The sequence below is a fragment of the Dermacentor albipictus genome, unplaced genomic scaffold, assembly GCF_038994185.2.
Source record: "Dermacentor albipictus isolate Rhodes 1998 colony unplaced genomic scaffold, USDA_Dalb.pri_finalv2 scaffold_16, whole genome shotgun sequence".
Lineage (NCBI taxonomy): Eukaryota > Metazoa > Arthropoda > Arachnida > Ixodida > Ixodidae > Dermacentor > Dermacentor albipictus.
Genome location: NW_027225570.1, coordinates 939251 through 957523, shown reverse-complemented (window position 1 = coordinate 957523; position 18273 = coordinate 939251). Strand labels below are relative to the sequence as shown.

The following is an 18273-nucleotide window of genomic DNA, read 5'->3' as shown; positions in this document are numbered from 1 at the left end:
TCTGATTCAGCATTATTTATGCAAGCTGGGCCCGATTCGAGGGATATGCTTAAATCCATGAAATAATCTCGGAGTTAATACCAATTGATTTGAGTTTGAAGATTAGTAAAATATGTAGAACACAGTCAAAAGCCTTTGAGAAATTGATAAAAATTGTGTCAGCTTGCACTCTTGGATCGATTATGGTAGCGAAGTCATGTATAATTTCTAAAAGTTGAGTAACAGTTTAAAGCCCTTGCCTGAAGCTGTGCTGTCTGAAGTATAATAGGTTATTTTCTTCCAGATAAGTCACCATAGCCTTATTTATTCTATGTTCCATTAGTTTGCAACATGTGCTGGTAAGGGATATTGGCCTGTATGTGTCTAGAAGCTGCTTGTTTCCACCTTCGCGAATTGGCACGACCCTTGGCACAGCCACTCCGTGGGAAGCGCGGCCATTTTAAGGGATGCACTGAAAATTTCTTGCAGGGAGGTGCTGACCTGTGTATTGCTTGAGGAAAGTGCTTGATAAATTATCAGGGCCAGAAGATTTTCTAACATTTTTTTTTTTTGTAGCAGCAAGTTAAGTATGCTGGGCTCTGTTATCAAGATATCGGGCATGGGTGATTCATACTCTGGCAAGGGAATATTAGTGACATGAGCACGGGAGAAGACCGAATGACAATATGTATTGAGTGAGTTGGCTATAGTGTGCGCATGCTCAACCCCTACTCTATCAATTTCCAATTTGCCTGGAACACTTACCGGCTTTGATAGATACTGCCAAAATTTCTGAGACTGATTTGTCATGAACTCAGTTAAGGTGTTAGAAAAGAGGTTATCTCTCGGGCTTCTTAAACTTTCTTTTAGGTCTCGCGAAAGCTGGTTAATCATAGTGGAATTATGTTTTTTCTTGCCCAACCTTTGTAGCCTTCTTTTCAGATGTGATAGTTCTTGCAACCCATAGCCTTTTCTGCTTGGTAGGAATAAAATTATTTTCACAATGTGAAATCCCACCTTTTAATTTCAACCATAGGTTGTTGGCATTTGATGTGTTCTCGTTAAAATCATCTTGCATAATTTCTAAAAAATCAACACTTTCATTATTTGCTCTTTTGTAATCCTTAACCGTAATTCTGGTGTCTGTACTACGGTGCCCTGCACCCATGACAAGATCGTCAACCGTCGATAAAATCATTTTATGGTTGGCTATACCCTGTTCTATGCCAACCTCGGGGGTTAAAGATGCGAAGACTAGGAGTAGCACTGAGCACGCTTGCCCTTGAACGCATGTTGGCTGGTGCACGAGTTGAGCTAGCGAGAAACTCTGCATGATATCAAAAAGGTCACAACTTTTGACTTCTTTATTGCCAATTAACAAGTTATCCCAATAGATTCCTCCCAGGTTAAAGTCTCCAGCTAGAATTAACTTGGTTCTTTGGTTGACGCACTTATGCAGGAAGTTGTACAGTTCTACAAGGTAGCTGCCTGGAGCACATGGACATCTGTAGATACCGTCGATTTATAAAGTAACATCATTGACCTTTAATGTACACCATGCGCTCTCATGATCAGCAGTGCCAGTTTCTCTGTGAAAAGACAAATGCTGCTTAAAAGCAATGGCAATTCCTCAACCACGATCGTCCCGATCTGTGCGTAAAAATGCATAGGACGGAGGAACCACCTCAGAATCATGGATATCAGAGTTCTGTCTCTGTAATAATGATTACATCTGGGCTGCACAACAGCAGCAGTTCTTCAAATTTTTCAAGTTTATTGTCAGTGGTGCAGTATTTGTATTGGTCGTTCATTGGAAGTGCTAGCATTGAGCTTTGAGTGTTGTAATAGGGTCGGCCATATTGTTCTAATCGCTATCCCAGACATGCAGGTCCTCATTAGTCCTTACTTCGCCAAAAAGCAGTGCGACTTTATTGCTGTTATCCCGACTACCTGCTGAGGCTTTCCATAGCTTCCCACATTTTTCAGGAATGTCTGCAGAAAAATCTTCAGAAATTGAAATTTTCTTTCCTTTCAGTTTGAAACAATTGGGAAGAACTGTCATTTTTTTCTGCGAAGTCGTTCAAGCGTGGTATGATTGGTCGATCTCAACCTGTCTTACTAAAGCCAATTTGGTGCACAGGTTCCACAGTGCACCAAATGTACGCCTAGAATATCATGCAATATATCTTTTGTTATGAGTGATTCGAGTGCTGCAGAATTTTTCTTTATTGGGCTCTTTCACGCCATATATGACAAGGTTATTGCGTCAGCTTCTATTTTCCAAATCATCCATTTTTCTAGTCATTTCGGCAACTTCGCCGTGCATGGCGTGCACAGTTGCTCCACACTTGTCAACTGTCTCGTGACATTGCTCGAGTGACGAGAGGGTCGTTTCAATTTGTGAAAGACTCTGCTGCACATTTGGCAAACCAGATTCTAAGGCCAGGTGTGAAGTTCGAATTTCAGTTACAGTGTGCAATATTTCATCTAATTTATCGGGGCCAGGATATTGCTATAGGTCACCACTCAGCGGCAATAGCCTGAGAATAATGTGAATTGATTCCAAAGTACAAAGCAGTACGCACTGTGGGCTTGGCAGCACTACTAGACAGACATCACTGCTTTGAACGCTGGCACAAGAACGCTATTTGTTACCAACCCGTACGAAGTAAGTCGTAGTGCTTCGGGCGGTGCCACCAAGCCCACTGAGTCGCGGATGACTGCTGGGCTTTCTTTTGAGCTGGTCCACCAATGTTCCAGGGGTCGCTGGTGAGCCAAAAGAACGATCCAGGTGTGACTCAGCTGGTACGGAATTAACATGACGTGAGCACGTGGTATCAATGTTGGCGATGTGCCCAGTGCAGCAGGAATGGATTGTTGCATGATCGACGCCGTCGCCTTTGTCGAGATAGAAAAGGAACCAGTGCTTTATCAGCATAAGCCCAGTTGGATCTGTACGAAGAACAGCACAAAGTAGGTCATAGTGCTCCGGGCAGTGCCACCAAGCCCACTGAAAAAATATTCGTTCGCACTCGACCCAGTCCCTCTGACAGCGGTTGGCCTCCCGAACGTTGGCGTCCGACCCAAGCCAATGCATCTTTGCTCCGCCTCTCAGGTCCATCTCTCCTGCTGACGTGGTCTCTGCTCCATTTGTAGGCTGCTTTAGCCACACGTTATTTGCAAATTCACTGCGTGCTCTTCTACGGTGTTCCTAGATCCATTGTTTTCATCTTTATTTATTCGCTATGTCACGAGCGCACGTGCAGCAAGGTGTCATCCTGTAGGAAACGGTGCACATGCTGCTTCCATATTTTTAACGTGCCTCACTGTCGTTTTCGATGCGTTGCTAGGTCAGCACATAAATGACTAGCCCAAATGAACAAGCAAGCAAGCAAACGAAGAAACAAATATTTTCTTTGCCGAGTCCGTATACCAACCATTGGCCATCGACCACTGACCAACTACGAAAACGGGCAACAGGAGCAAAGAAAGCTGTTCACTTAAAAAAATACTTTCGCAGGGCGTCTACCAACCGGGAATTCTCAGGGAATTTGAACAGTCTGGAAAAACTCAGGGAAAATTTGCTGTAACTTTATTGAAAGGGAACGAAAGTCGTGTTAATGCTGGCTCCAGTAAAAGAGGAATCGCAATGAATCGTCATTGACGCCATGTCGTCGGCAAGATGTATTGGCAGAGTAGTTAACGACCGATTTTCCAGACGCTTTTTCGGACAGGCCCGATAATTTGCACGGCTTTGCGGCAACACCACGTACTCCATATCGTCAATGTATATTGCCCTGACTGCAGGTCTGAAATGGCATTAATCAAAGCCGCCATCGCCGCCATTTTGATTATCTCGCCGCCTCGAACTGGCACTATAGGTCTCCTCACGCAGATCCATCACGCAGATCCACCGGCAGCCGTAGCCACCACCACGGCAACGTTAGGCCTAGCTGCTTCTACGTTTGCTGTTAAGCTTCTTGCCGTGCGGTGCCGTGTTTTTTTTATTGAAAGAATTCGCCGCTGTCAGCAATGGCACCAACACCACGTTTGTAATCTTCGCCATTGGCTTCGAAGCTCGCGGAGGACAGCGCGTTGCGTCTTCGAAAGTTAGCTTCGCTTCAGTACAGCAGTGTTAGGCGGTGAAGCTTAACAAGCGTGGGAAGGGGCAATTGTCACGGGGCACAGTATGTATTCCTTAATTATACACGCGTGCTCCCCCATCTCCTGTCACAGTACGAGCACTGATATGCCTAATAAGTGTACTGGAAGGCCTTAAAAGCTTTTTCGGACGTGCCTGTGACAATTTTAGCCCTTAAGGGCAGTTAGTCATGCGTTCATTGTTTTTGGACTGCCCGATTTTTCGAATGTTTTTGCGGCCCCTAGAGAGTCCAAAAAATCGGACGTTGACTGTACAACTGACCAAGAGGATGCTTCAAATGATCCATTTGGTGAAAGCATGGCAGAAGGAGGATGAGAACAGAAAGGACCGACGCACTGAGGAATTTACAGGAAAGGAAGCGTGCCGCCGCCTTTTTGAAGGAGCTTGAGCTCAAAAAACGAAGTGTTGGCTGATGCCGAGATACAGGTGTCCCTCATCCAAACCAAAATAAACTCTTTAAAGCAGTGAAACCCAACACTGAGATGTCATGTACGGGCTGAGAGTATGTCAGGACAGTTGAGATTGACTTGCTGGCTGCTGAGAGAGAATCTTAGTTGTGACAAAGTTCAGGCCTCATACCGATGAGCTTGCTATCAGTTAATAGAAATAGCTCATATTGAAGAATATTTACTTACGTATGCATCTCCTTTTCATTCGTATTTGAAAATGTTCGACTCAATTTGGAATGGGTTTTACCATTTTTTTTTGCTGTGCATTTTACTAACATCTTCCTTCTGTTTTCTTTTTAAATAAAATAGATATTACTCCTTACTATTCACACTGGATTAACTCATTTTTCTGTTTTAGCATGCTTCCTAGAGAGTGGCAGCATCGGGCAATATGGTGTCAGCCTGTCTTAACATAAAACAAAGTTCTGACTCATTCAGGAAATTTAGCAAAAGTGCTCAGGGAAAACCTGGAAAACTGAGCTTGGTAGACGCCCTGTTTCAGCAATTCTGTGGTCTGTATACTTTTGCTCACAGGTTTACTTTGCTGTGTGTGCACTCCACTGGCTGTGCTTGCATTATTCGGGTTTCCTTGGCCCTTCAGGGAAGTCCTTCCCACCATCACACTCACTCTAGTAGATGACGCCGTGTGCTCTTTCCTAGTTGCAAGGGGAGCGAGGAGATCTGGTCATGGCAAATAGTGCTCAAGAATTGCTTTGCAAAATGCAAAGTCAACATCCTTAACAGCAGCACAGAGTTCAATACACACTTGGGCTTTTCAGCCGCCAGTCTAGATTTGAACCTGGTGCCCCAAACACATCACTTCTCTCAGTCAGCCTGGTGAGGGTCGCAGGATTTTAGCAGGCCTCACCTTTTCCTCCAAATTTAGCAATTGTCTGATGCTGTTGAGTCAATATAAGTGTGCAGTCTACTGTGAATAATTTCTTTCAGTAGCCAATTTTCTTTATCATGTTGCAATAAAGGTAAAAAAGCAAAACATTGCCAAGACCTTGAGTAAAGAAGTTCTCTTTATTGGCCAGACTTGTGCCCAAGAAGGCAAGCAATACTCAAAGGAGAATGAAAGCAGCAAGTTCAATCATTGGTCATCGAATCTGAACGCGCAGGTCAAGTCTACCTGCTGTATTTACACATCTATCACCATTCATTCATCAGTATTTGCTGTTATGTGTGTATATCTGAGAATGACGCTATTCGTGTCACTATCTGACTAGACAGGACTTCTTCACCATGGTATAAGCAACAAAATTCAGATACAGTGACATAAGTTTGCACTAAGCAATAACTTGATAACAGGTATACTAATCCAGTGAAATTTTGTCAATGAGAAATTGTAAAACAATGTACATGTGACAACATACAATAATGATGTAGCTAAACACCACCTTACATACTGTTCTTGTGTAGACTAAGCAGTTGTGTCGGATGGAACACCAGTCACCAAATATGTTGAGGAGGCCTGGCTGTTGGAAACATTAGATTGGCACCTTTTCTCAATTTTCTAGCCTCCCCATGCATAAAACAACAGATTGATCTGCCTCCACATGTAGACTGCATGCCAGTGGCATCCTGTTCCGGCATAGTCCGTTCTATGTAATTACGCTTTGAATTCCTTGAATTCTTCATCCACAGAGCGATCCACCGTGGCAGAGTAGTGGCTCTGGCCTTGCACTGCTAAGCCCAAGGGCATGGGACCAAATCCTGACTGTGGCAGCCACATTTCAATGGGGGCAAAATGCAATAACACCTGTGTAATGTGTATTGGGTGCACAATAAAGAACCCCAGGTTGTCAAAAGTTATCCGGAGTCCCCCACTATGCCATGTCTCATAAGCATATCATGGTTTTGGCACATGAAACCCCAGAATTTAATTTTAAATTATGCACAAAGCTTAGCATTCATTGGCTACCCTGATGGCTAGCAGGCAACAGCAGGAATGCAAGAAGTATAAGCAGTTGTTTTTAAAGCAGTTCACAGCATTTCAAGGTTGCAAAAGTGCAATAATTCTGCATTGAATGCTGGTTCTACGGGCCACAGTGTTCTTTGCACACTGTCGGGAAATAGTAGCGCTAGTAGTTGTTTTAAGGACGAGGAGGAGGAATGAAATGAAGGACATCACAAGTTCCTCCAGTGGGAACTTGAACTGTTATGGGGCTGATATGTGTGACAATTAGAAGAGCGCCTTTCTCACATGTGGCATGGCGTTGGCGCAAGTAGAAGGTGGTGCCCCCGAGCTGAGTGGGCCACTCGTGGACAAACGGCCAGACGCAGCAGCAGACGAATTCCGACAGCAGGTGGCCACAATGCGGACCCTTGGGGGCACTGACTGGCTACGACTGTTCAACCGCATGAGCCAGCAGCAACAGATGACACAGCAGGTGAGCAAGTTTATTTATAAATGTAATGTAATATGTGCGGGCCTTTAGGAGAAGATGATTATGTTTGTTATGAAGATGAGATGTTAGGAGATTATGATTATGTGCACTGGACAATGAGAAGGTTTATGCTGTGACTTTCCTTACTGCGCTGCCTATGCTTGTCCATGCCTGAAACAAAGTAAACAAGCAGAAACAATAACCGATTCTTACCTCCCACAAACTGAGTCCGATGAGCACAGTCATGTTCCTCTTCAGGTACGTGAAGCATTGGGTAACTTGGACTTCGCAGACTATACAAATGTCGACAGCTGCGCTGCAGTATGCGATGCTGTCGCAGATGACATCATTGGCCAAGTAATTGGCCATGACCACACGGTGGAACATGACAGTGATGCAAATGAGGCAGAGGAAGCACCGGCGCAGCCTTTGTCATTGTAGGTAATGCAAGGAGTGAGTCACATGTTGTTGTTCTTCAGTTTTGAAGAGGATGAGGAAGATGTTTTCAAACTCACTCGGGCTTTTGAAGGTAAGCTTACAGTGATTGCTTTCAGAGAAAGAAAAGAAAATTATCACATATTTCTTTCATAAGTAAAAGGTGATGGTTAGGTGCGTCTGCACCTTTCATTATGAAATATAGCTTTCTGTTTATCACTTTTGTTAGTTCCAATTACGTTTAATCAGAATTTGGTGAGCGTCCCCATGAAATTCAAATTAACCATTTTGCTGTAGTTTTGCTCATACACTACTGGGAGCTTTTGACAAACTAATGGGCTATGGTAAAGTGAGAATGTAGCATGATGCATAAACTTCTGCACTGACGAGTGAATGGCGTCATGTGCAAGCTTGTTGGGATGCGTGACTCTCACGCCTCCCCTGAGATCTAGTTTTCCTGCATAGCTCGTCTCCTGCGGGGCGGCTTTGCCTGCAGCGTGGCCTGGCGCCCGCGGCGGTCGGAGTGGTTGAAGCCCAGTGCGAGAGATGGCGCGGGTGTTGTGCTGCTAACGCCGCCAACAGGCGAGGTTACTTGGGCGCCGAAAGGAACGCGCTTGCTCTCTTGGGGGTTCGAGACAGCAAGCGGGACGGACGTGCCGTGCCGCGCGTGCGCCGACCCATGCTTCTGCGAGACCATCTCGCGTGGCCGCCTTGGAATGCGCCACCGTTTGCGTGACAGTACGTGCGAACGACCAGGCGTTGGGATCCAGCATGGGGCGAACATATTCGCTCGCTATGCGGTCGCGGTGAGTCGGACTTCTAGATTTGTCGCGCACCCATCGGCATGTTTTGTGGATAGCAACTCGGCTAGCAGGCATTGATCTATGAAAGGTGCAATAAATGCCGTTGTGATTGTTTGCACTACTGTGTTGTCGTTCCTTTGTCCCAAGAGCACGGAGGAGAACCCCACAAGCTTTCTTGCTTTGAGCTGGATGACTTCGGCATGCATAGATAACAATGATTGGTTGAGACATGTACGGGCAAAGTATGCCATGTCCACCTTGATTGCTGGGTAACAGCCACGCTTGAGCTAATAAAATGCTTTACAAGCAGGTGCTGCTTAAAGATCCAATCACGGTGCTTCTTTCGTCTTCGAATTGTTGACTCACTCAATTTGAGATGAATTTGAGGTCATTCACAACGAGCTTGCTGTGTTGCTGATGACGAGTTAACTCGTGAACTTTCCACAATTTTGCACGTGTGTACATGCACAGTTTTTGTAATTGCTAAAAACATACCGAATAACTGCCACTATTTTTTTTTTTTTTACAAGACCAGTAAAAATGCAATGGGCATTCCCGGTATCATACTTTTTAGAAAACATAAGCACGAGATATGCAGGTCTAAAAAAAATTCTGCACTTTTGAAAATTTGTTCGAAATTTGTCATGCAAGTTTTAAGGGAATTTCCTGTCTTCGGTCAATAGGAAGCATTTGAAGCACGATGAAGGCCCAGTTGTGATCATGACTGGCAGTTCATTGTGGGCCCAGCCATGCCACAATGCATTGCTGACAGATGCGCAATCAGCTTCTCTGCACTCGATCATGCCGACAACCAACACTGTCAGTACCAGGAGCTGCCAGTCTGTACACACATAATGAAGCAGACACGCCTCGTGTTTTCGCTAGCAGCTTGACGACGACCCATACTGTGATTGCGAGAGAGCTCGGGCTGTTGGCTACTGCTGGACTAATTACAACGTTTACATTTGGTGAAGGCTGCTAGAATCCCTGAAGTCACCCTGGAGCTCCGCACTCATATGTTGCCCACCAGCACCATAAGTGATGCAGGTGCACCATGAGTGAGCACCATGGCTGCCCCTGTCATTTGCGCCGGTGTCCTCCATTAGCACAACTTGGCCATCTTAAGTGGGACCGGGGAACATGATGTTGAGGACTGGCTGTCCTCCTATGAACGTGTAAGCGCTCACAGTAAGTGGGGTGACCAGGAAAAACTGAATAACGTCATATGTTAGCTTGCTGACTTCGCAAACCTGTGGCTTAAAAATCGTGAATCTGACAACTCGAGTTGGTCTGCATTCAAGATGCATTTCACTGAAGTGTTCAGCTGACCCACTGTCTGCAAGCTACACTCCGAACAGCGTCTGTGCCAGCCAGCGCAACAGCTGGGCGAGACTTTTCCCAGCTATACTGAAGATGTATTGGATCTCTGCAGCCATGTTAATCCAACAATGATGAAAGATGAGAAGATCAGACATATTCTGAAGGGTATTGAGGACGATGCATTTCAAATACAGCTTGTCAAGTGTCCAACCAACCAGTGTCATTCTCTTCAATCTATGTTCAGAGTTTTGACGAATTGCGCTGCCAATGTAACATCACCTGCCAAAACATCCCACAGTCTGACTCCGTCTCGGCCATTGCATTTGCCGATGGCCATGCCAATCCTTCTGCTCTCCTACTTCAGCTGAAGGATTTCATTCAAGAGGAAGTGGCCTGCCAGGTATCGCCGCTCCCTCATAGCCAGGAGCCTGCCCCAACACCAACTCCAGCAGTGCAACAAGCCATCCGTACCCAGATATCTTGCGCACTTCCCCCGTTCGCCCAGTAAATTCTGTGACGGCATCGCTGTCCTGTGCCAACTACCCATTCCGGGTTGCACCTTGGCCATTCAACTATGGTGCCGCAACAGCAAGGCCACACCCACCGTCATATTCCATCCCACCACAAATGCACCGGGTTCCCCTTGCTCCTGTTCCTCGGCAGTCACCCCAGCTTCTTTGTCAAGCCGATACGTGGTGGACGGCAGGCAACAGGCCTATTTGCATTGCCTTTGGAATTGCTGGTCATGTTGCGCACTTCTGTCCTCGTAACATGTCTGCTAACGGAGGTGCCTTCGACTAGTTTTGCTAGGTGCCGCAGCATGCCACCAAGATTCTTTGCCAAGATGCCACTGACTCACCACTGAGACCCTTTGATTTTGACCGCCGTTCAGACAGTCGCCGCCTTCTCCATGTCGATGGTCGCTGTCACCTATGCGTCGTTGGTGGCCTATTGCCGAGGGAAACTGATTAGTGCAGTTCTGGAGGCAAGAACTGCAAGCTCATTGAACTTTCCAAGACCTAATAATTTTCACCGCAGAATATCTTGACGTTATGTCAAGGGAGCATCCGCACAGGAACTTGTGAATAGAGGGGCCGCCGTTTCCGTCATCCGTGAAAATTTTTGTCGCAAGCTGAAAATAGTCACAACCTCTCTATCTGGCATGGCACTCTGCACTGCTGATGCACAACGCATTCATCCTACAGCTGTATGCACTGCCCATCTAGTCATCCAAGATGTTTTGTAGAGCATAAAATTTCTTGCGTTGCCATCCTGCTCTCATGATCTCATCGTTGGGTGGGACTTCCTGTCACGTCATAGCGCCATCATCAATTGCTCTCACATGCAAGTGGCCCTTTCGCTGCTACGTGACTCGCCATCGTTCGGCGCCGACCGCAGTGTTTGCAAGATCTTCGTTGATGCTCATACTGATCTACCTCGGGGAACATCGGTGCTTTGACCCTGTTGTGTGCTGCTGTGCCAGACTCGGCTGTGGCGTGTACACCACCTGACATGCCTGCTCACCGCAAGGACTTATTTCTCCTGTTTGCTGTCCTCATTGTTAGGTCTGAATCTGTTTTGATACCCACATGTAATATGCACTGGTATCCAGTGGTGAGACCTTAAGATTTGTGCAAGCTGCCACGTGTATTGAAGACCTTGACGTTCACGGTGGTGCCAGCCATTTACTACTGGACGCCATAACTTCCATCTGATGAACACCACCTTCAGCAGTTTTTGACTGCGCCATCGCCGCAGACCTTTCGCCGTCTCATCACACCCAACTTCTTACTCTCCTTAACAAGTTTGTTTGTTTCTTCGTTCGACTGCAACCAGCTATCCTTGGGGCACACAAGTGTCCCTCGTACCATCGACACCAGTTCCCTTGCTTCCTTGTGACATCTTCAAGGGGTGTACAGTAGCGCGGTTAAAAGACAGGACAAAAGAAGGCGCTGTGTGTGTCCCTGTGTGTCTTCTTTTGTCCCATCTTTTAATTGCGTTACAGTACACCCCTTGAAGATGCATTACCAACAAGCCCACATTGCAATTCTTGTGACAGTGTGCATGTCCTGTTTCCGCAGAATAGTACCAAGTTATCACTGGACAACATGCTGCAGTGTGGCATCATTCAGCCTTCTCAAAGCCCTTGGTCGTCACCTATCACTCTAGTGCACAAAGAAAAATGGCTCCACCCGATTTTGTATCAATTATCGCTTGAACAGGATTATGCAAAAAGACGTTTACCCACTGCCTCGAATTGACAACACTCTTGATTGTCTGCAAGGTGTCGAACATTTCTCGTCTTTACATCTCTGCTCTGGCTATTGGCAGGTCCCCATGGCTGAAGCTGACCACCCAAAGATGGCTTTCATCACTCCCAATGGTCTGTACGAGTTTAACATTATGCCATTCAGGCTCTGCAATACGCCCGCTGCCTTCAAGCGCTACCGTCGTTCGCGGACAAAAGTGGAAGACTTGTTTATGTTGCCTGGATGACATAGTGCTTTTCTCAAAGGATTTTCAGACACATGTCGTCCATCTGCATGACATCCTAACCTGTCTCACTTCAGCTGGCCTGCAGCTCAATCTTAAGAAGTGCCATTTCGCTGCAAGAAAATTAACTGTCTTGGGTTACATTGTCTTGAAAGATGGCATCCTTCCCAATACCAACAAGCTTTGCACAGTCGCCAAGTTTCGAAGGCACTGTGAAGTCTTGTAGGCCTGTGCTCTTATTTTCAACACATCGTCTGGAACTTCGACTTAATCATTGCACCCTTGACGAAGCTGCTGTTGCTGTTAGCAAAGGCATTTCCGCATAGTCATCAGCATGCGATGAAGCCTTTGAAAAGTTACGTGGGTTACTGATTTCACTGCACATTGTTCGGCATTACGATCCAACTGCTCCGACAGAGGTCCACACCAACACCAGTGATGTCAGCCTTGGTGTGGTCTTGGCCCAATGGAAAGCCATGAATGAAGAGTATGTAGAATACTTTGTGGCTGATTCGAGCCGTACTCTTAAGACAGTTGGCTTGAATTACACGGTTACAGAGAAAGAATGCTTAGTATTTGGGCATTGGGCAAGTTTCATCCTTACTTCTACGGTTGTCCTTTCAACATCATCACTGACCATCATGGGCCGCTATTTTGTAGCGATGCCTTATGCCTTATGCTATGCTATTCTTATCATCCGCCACACATGGCCGCCTGATCCCGTTGATAATGTGGGCAGACCGTCGCTCTGACCACTGGCCAAGCGCAAAATGCCTGAAAAAGCATAGAATCGGAAAAGGCATCGCTACAAAATACTGGCCATGCTCTTTGTTGGCTCTTCTCCTTGAAAGACCTGGTGGGCCGCCTCAGCTACTGGGCACTTCGCCTGCAGGATTATAACATTAGTGTCTTATACCACTGGTCGAAAGCATTCCAGCTCTGATGCGCTTTTCTGCTTTCTGATGACACCTTACGTGACTTCTCTTTTTGTCCTCTCTACAACCTCAGACCCTCCACTACTGACTGCCATTGATATGCCCTCCGAGTAGTGCGAGGACCCATCACTTGCCCTGCTGCTCAACTACCTTTCCATTCCATCAGTCGTTCCTTCAACTTGGATGCTATGCCATTAAGCAGCCTACCTGGCCATGCGAGACAACACCCTGTACTGCCACAATTATATGCCTGACGGTTGGAAATGGCATCTGGCTATCCCTCGTCACATGTGCTCCAATATCTGCACATACTTCCATACTTCTAAGCCGACCCTCAAAGCGCCTAAAAACGTTCACAAGGCTGCGTTAATGTTACTACTGGCATGGAATGTTCTGGCTAGTCCAGCAGTACGTTTGACCCTGCACTGCCTGCCAACAAAGACCCCTCCACAGTGTCCTCCTGGCCCATACAGCTGCTACCGTGTCCTACTCGACCGTTTGGCTGTGTCGGCATCAACCTCTGTTGTCTGCTCCCTTACAGCGGATGTGGAAGCTGCTGGATTACTGTTGGTGTTGACCACCTGACTCGCTAGGCCGAGACCGTGACCCTTCCTGCTGTGACTGCACGCAACGTTGCAATGTTCATTCTTTGTAACATCGTCCTTTGCCACGGTGCTCCTCGACAACTACTCAACAATAGGGGATGTGTCTTCTTGTCAGAAGTACAATCCCTCCATCACGAGTGCAAGATCATACACCGGAAATCGACCACATGTCACCCGCAAACGAGCAGTCTCACGGAGTGGTTCAACCGAACACTCGGAGGCATGTTGAGGATGTAGGTCTCGCCCGACCGCACCAATCGGGACAGCATACTCCCGTTCGATACGTTTGCGTATAATACCGCAAAGCAAGCGATCACCGGTTTTTCACCTTTTTTTCTCTTGTACGGATGTGAGCCTTCGTGTCCACTGGATACTGTCTTGCCTTGCAGACCTGACGCCTCTGAGTGCACTACAATTTAAGAAGTTGCACGATATACTGAAGATTGGTGCCAGCTGGCTCGTTCACTGACCAGTGAGGATCAGGGAATGCAGAAGACATGATAGTCATCAGGCTGTGCCCACTTTCCCCGCTGGTTCCCTTGTTTGGCTACGGATACCGCCTCACACCCCTGGCCTTTCTTCTAAACTAGTTGTTCAGTACTACAGTCTGTTCCATATCACCAATGCCAGCCCATCACACCATCGCTGGAACTTCATTGTCGGGGTCGTGAGACAGTGCATGTTAGACGGCTAAAGCCATATTGCAACCCCTTCATCTTGTCTGTTCCCCGAGTCACCAGCGTGGCTCCATTTCACACCCGCGGCCACTGTAATGAAGCAGACATGCTTAGCTCGAAGACAACGACTTGTGCTGTGATTGCAAGAGAGTTCAGGCTGTTCGCTGCTGCTAGGCTGCTGCTAGACTAATTGCCACCTGTAAATAAATCTCATTACACATGCAACAACATTTTTAGACCTTCCATGTACTTTACTAGAAAGCTGCGGTAGTTGCCTATCTAAAATGGCTACCAATATGGGTAGAGGTGTACTGTTAATTTGCTGGTGTTGAATATAATGTTATCACAGATTACTGTATAACAAGGCAAATTACAAACAAGTGAACAATGAATTTGAGGTTTTCTTTCAGAAAGCATTTCTTCCATAATTTACAAACAGGTCTGTTGAAGTAAGTTGGAATTCATTTAGAAATATTATGTCACTTCTATTAGATAAATAAGTGCCACTAGCCACTATATCTAATGACAAACATAACCCATGGTTTACTAGATTGCTTAGATCACTCAAAAATTAAAAAAAAGGTTATACGCTTCTGCTAAATGGCTATCATGTTTCTCGTCATGGTCTAAATATAAAGATTGTTTAAAATCTTATTGTCTTGCAATATCTGAAGCGAAAAAAGTATTTTTCCTCCGATCTGTCCTCACTTTTACGCACTAACCCTAGAAAGTTTTGGCTAGCTACCTCTCCTGATTGTGGCCGCAATACTGTTACATTACATAACGCTGACAATGTCAATGATGACAATTTGGCCATCTTCACTGAGTCAAGTTTGGACATAGAACATTTGCTGAAAAGTCGCAACTGTCCCGCTAAATTTGCGACAGTTGGTATCCCCAATTGCCACTGTGGTGCCCACCGCATGCATGTGCACAGGGGCTAGATCCGTAGGCACAGCAATCGTGGTGGTGCGTAGTGGTTGGGCTCATTGCGGTTTGAAGCATGAAAACAAACAAACATGTTATTTTGTCATGAACCTAAATGTAATGCAAAGTGCCTGAAGTAACTCTCATTATGCTTGTACCTTTAAAAAATACCAGTGATGCCAGATGATTTTTTCATGCAGCCGAACCCTGTACAGCCAGCACAGTCATTGCCAGCAGCGCCGAGTGGCTCAGACTGCGAGAAGCCCATTGGTGAACTCGCCCTTCCCGACTGGCTTCTACGGACTGGTCTTCAGCAGCCAAGCTTCCAGGACCAGTTACAGGCTCAGGCCAAGGGCCTTGCTCCAGAATGGGTTGCCTGGTGCACACGGGTTGAGGCACCAACTGTGGCTACGACTGTGGTCTGCATCGTGGCCAACTGCACCGGCTTGAATCTGCTCGAGCTGGAGCAAGTGCAAGGCAGCAGTGGAGCAGTGGTGCCACAGTTTGGACAGTGCACAACCATTGCACCCTCACGGATCGAGCGTCTTCTTAGGGGCCCGCACCGGAGCTACATCGAGCTGAGGACAGAGTTACAGTCTAGGGCTAGTGGTACGCTCCTGCTGCCTGCTACCGCCGAGGAGGCAGATTATCTGATGCGCAAGTTTGCTGCCTCGTTTGGCCTGGAGTGCCGAGACAAGTTTGCGCCAGCGCACGTGGAGTGTGTGGCTGCAGGTGCAATGTCTGCTGCCGATGTTCGGTATTGTGGACGCATGCTCTCGAATGATGCTGATGCAGGAATGATACATTATGTGCTTGTGGTGCGCAAAGAGATAGTGGTAGTGGTCGAGGACACGTTCGGCGTAGTGCAGCCGTTTCGAGTGGAGCAAACGTGGAATGTCGCTCTGCCTGTGGTGGACGTACAGCTTCCCGAGCATTGGCCAGCTTCCGTGGCCTCCGTAGACGAGTTCAGAAAGTGTGGTTTTGGTGTGAGGATCAGCTTTGAAGGAGGACAGCAGTTTGAAGCACGGTTCCAAGTGAGAGATTCGCGCAGCCAGTTCCTTGAGGCTTTTCTGGCTGCCAGGAACTCTTGACAGCGATGTACAAACACTTCATGTCATCGGACTTGCACCTCGCAGCTTCGACATGCCATAGCTTTTCTGTCACAAACAGTGCAGTTAGCCAGAACTAAAGTGCGTTCGAGTTTGTACCTTGTGCATGCCTTGCGGAAATGTGATTAGAACTGGAAGGATATTACCATTGATTCCTACACTTGCTGTGTGCCTTTGACAAGCCATCCAGCACAATGTTGATGTTTTCATGGCAGGCTTCTGTGATTGAGCAGTGGGAGCTTTTTTTTTCTTTTTTTTATGTGTGTTTCATGTGTGTTCACATACTCGCATTTAAAAAAAAAATCTCAGCCATCCTGTAGCAGTACCTGGATGTGATACCCCATTGCCATTCTGTGTATCCGCGCTTTCGTATTCATGCATGTGTCTGTCATGAGAAGCTACAGAAGCAGTTAGCAGATTCTTGAAGAGCATGTTGTTGAGAGCTTATGCATAAGTTGAAGAATTGCTGCAAGCAATGGGCATAGAACTTGTGCTAGAATTTAGCCCCACAGTGCATGTGGTGGAGGCCAAAGGCAAGCACAGTTGACTGATGCTAGTCCTGTCATTTTTATCAGCAATGAAGTTTGTGATTGTTGGCTTTGCCTGGTGTCTAAGTAAAAGCACTGCTTAAGGGACGAAGTAAAGCATTGGGCTAGTGCACAGAGTTATCATGTCTTTTGTCTGGTTCTCTGTGTTTGTTGGCAGTTGAAAGTCTAGCTTTGTCACCTAATATTGTCGGAAGGCAGCGGCAAAACTTAACCGTGGCAACTCAAGTTGTACCGCATACAAAATGAGCATGTTGCAAATTGTTAAGCAATATGTGCGTGATAAGTTCAAATATGTGGTGTGTGAAGTGCAAGTCTGTAATGACTGTGTTGCAAGAGCATTTTTCCCCCATATTGTGTCCACCTGTTCCCCTTGGTTTTGCACTCTAGCTGTTGTGCCCTCACCCCTCATCAAGTCCACATCTTCAGTGGAACATAACAGCAGAGACTGAGGAACAGCAGTGCACGTAGGCCCTATGACTTGTCCAAGGTGCTTGCCGTGTCTGTCGTGGCTACACGGTAGTGCTGTTTGGGTGGCCAAGTTATGAAGTGACCCGACTGAAGATGTGCTTGTTTCATACGATGGAGAACAAATGAAATTGCATGGGAACTCTGAATTACATTGACAAACTTGGCCGTGTGTCTGTGCTATAAAGCAGGATTTTCAGCACCTGTGTGAAAGTTAAATGTATGTGCAGGCTGGGATCCCTCTCCTTTTCTTGGTGACCTGAGCACAAGGGTTTGCCTTGCCCACTGGCTGTAACATTTTGTGTGTGTGTCGTGTTTAGGTCAACAAGACCTTGTATTGCAGGTGACAAGGGTAGAGTTCAACAGAGCCGCTTGCTACCTGCACTACTAGTGGCACAAAATTTTGGACAGGATTATATCCATTTATTCTGTTGGCTCAAAAATAGAGGTGTTGGAATGCCAAAATTTTTAATTGAATACGAATATTCGGGAAAAAAAGCTTTGAATATCACATCGGAATACCGATCATTTCCACTTTCTAAAGAAAGTAGAATATTAAGATGACATGGAGTCCCTTTCACTTATTTGCCAGAATTGTAAGAATAATAAATATTTTCCAATGGTCGGTAGAGTATTATGCTAATTGATATTTCGTTTGGTTTGAATTTCAGTATTCTCGATATTTGGAGTAATTAGAAACAAGTGAATAATAATTTTTAAATGTAAAATTATCAGTTTCAGTCTCGGTGGGCAAGTCTTGCTGAAGTTAAGGTGGCTCGTGACCAAGGCAAGCCAAAGACAATATTTGTTTATGGCTGCCGACTGATATTTTGGACCTGCTTAATAATTCGAATATTCCTGCAGCACTGTACCCGTCGCACTGGCTTAGTGGCTACGACATTGCACTGCTAAGTGCAAGGTCGCAGGTTCAACTCCAGGTCGTGCTGGCCACATTTTGTTGGGGGTGAAATACCAA

General features: G+C 46.2%; 1 protein-coding gene across 3 annotated transcripts in view; it reads left to right on the top strand.

The window, feature by feature from the left end:
- Positions 1-17922, top strand: part of LOC135899642 (nischarin-like) — a 249643-nt gene extending 231721 nt beyond the window's left edge. For 2 of the 3 annotated variants that reach the window (XM_065428950.1, XM_065428949.1), the window contains 2 exons: positions 6823-6983; positions 15376-17922. In XM_065428950.1, coding sequence (XP_065285022.1) covers positions 6823-6983; positions 15376-16266 — 1052 coding nt within the window. In that variant the 3' untranslated portion in view covers positions 16267-17922. The remainder of the gene's footprint in view (positions 1-6822; positions 6984-15375) is intronic. The other variant, XM_065428951.1, reaches the window with a different exon arrangement.
- Positions 17923-18273: the final 351 nt, after the last annotated feature.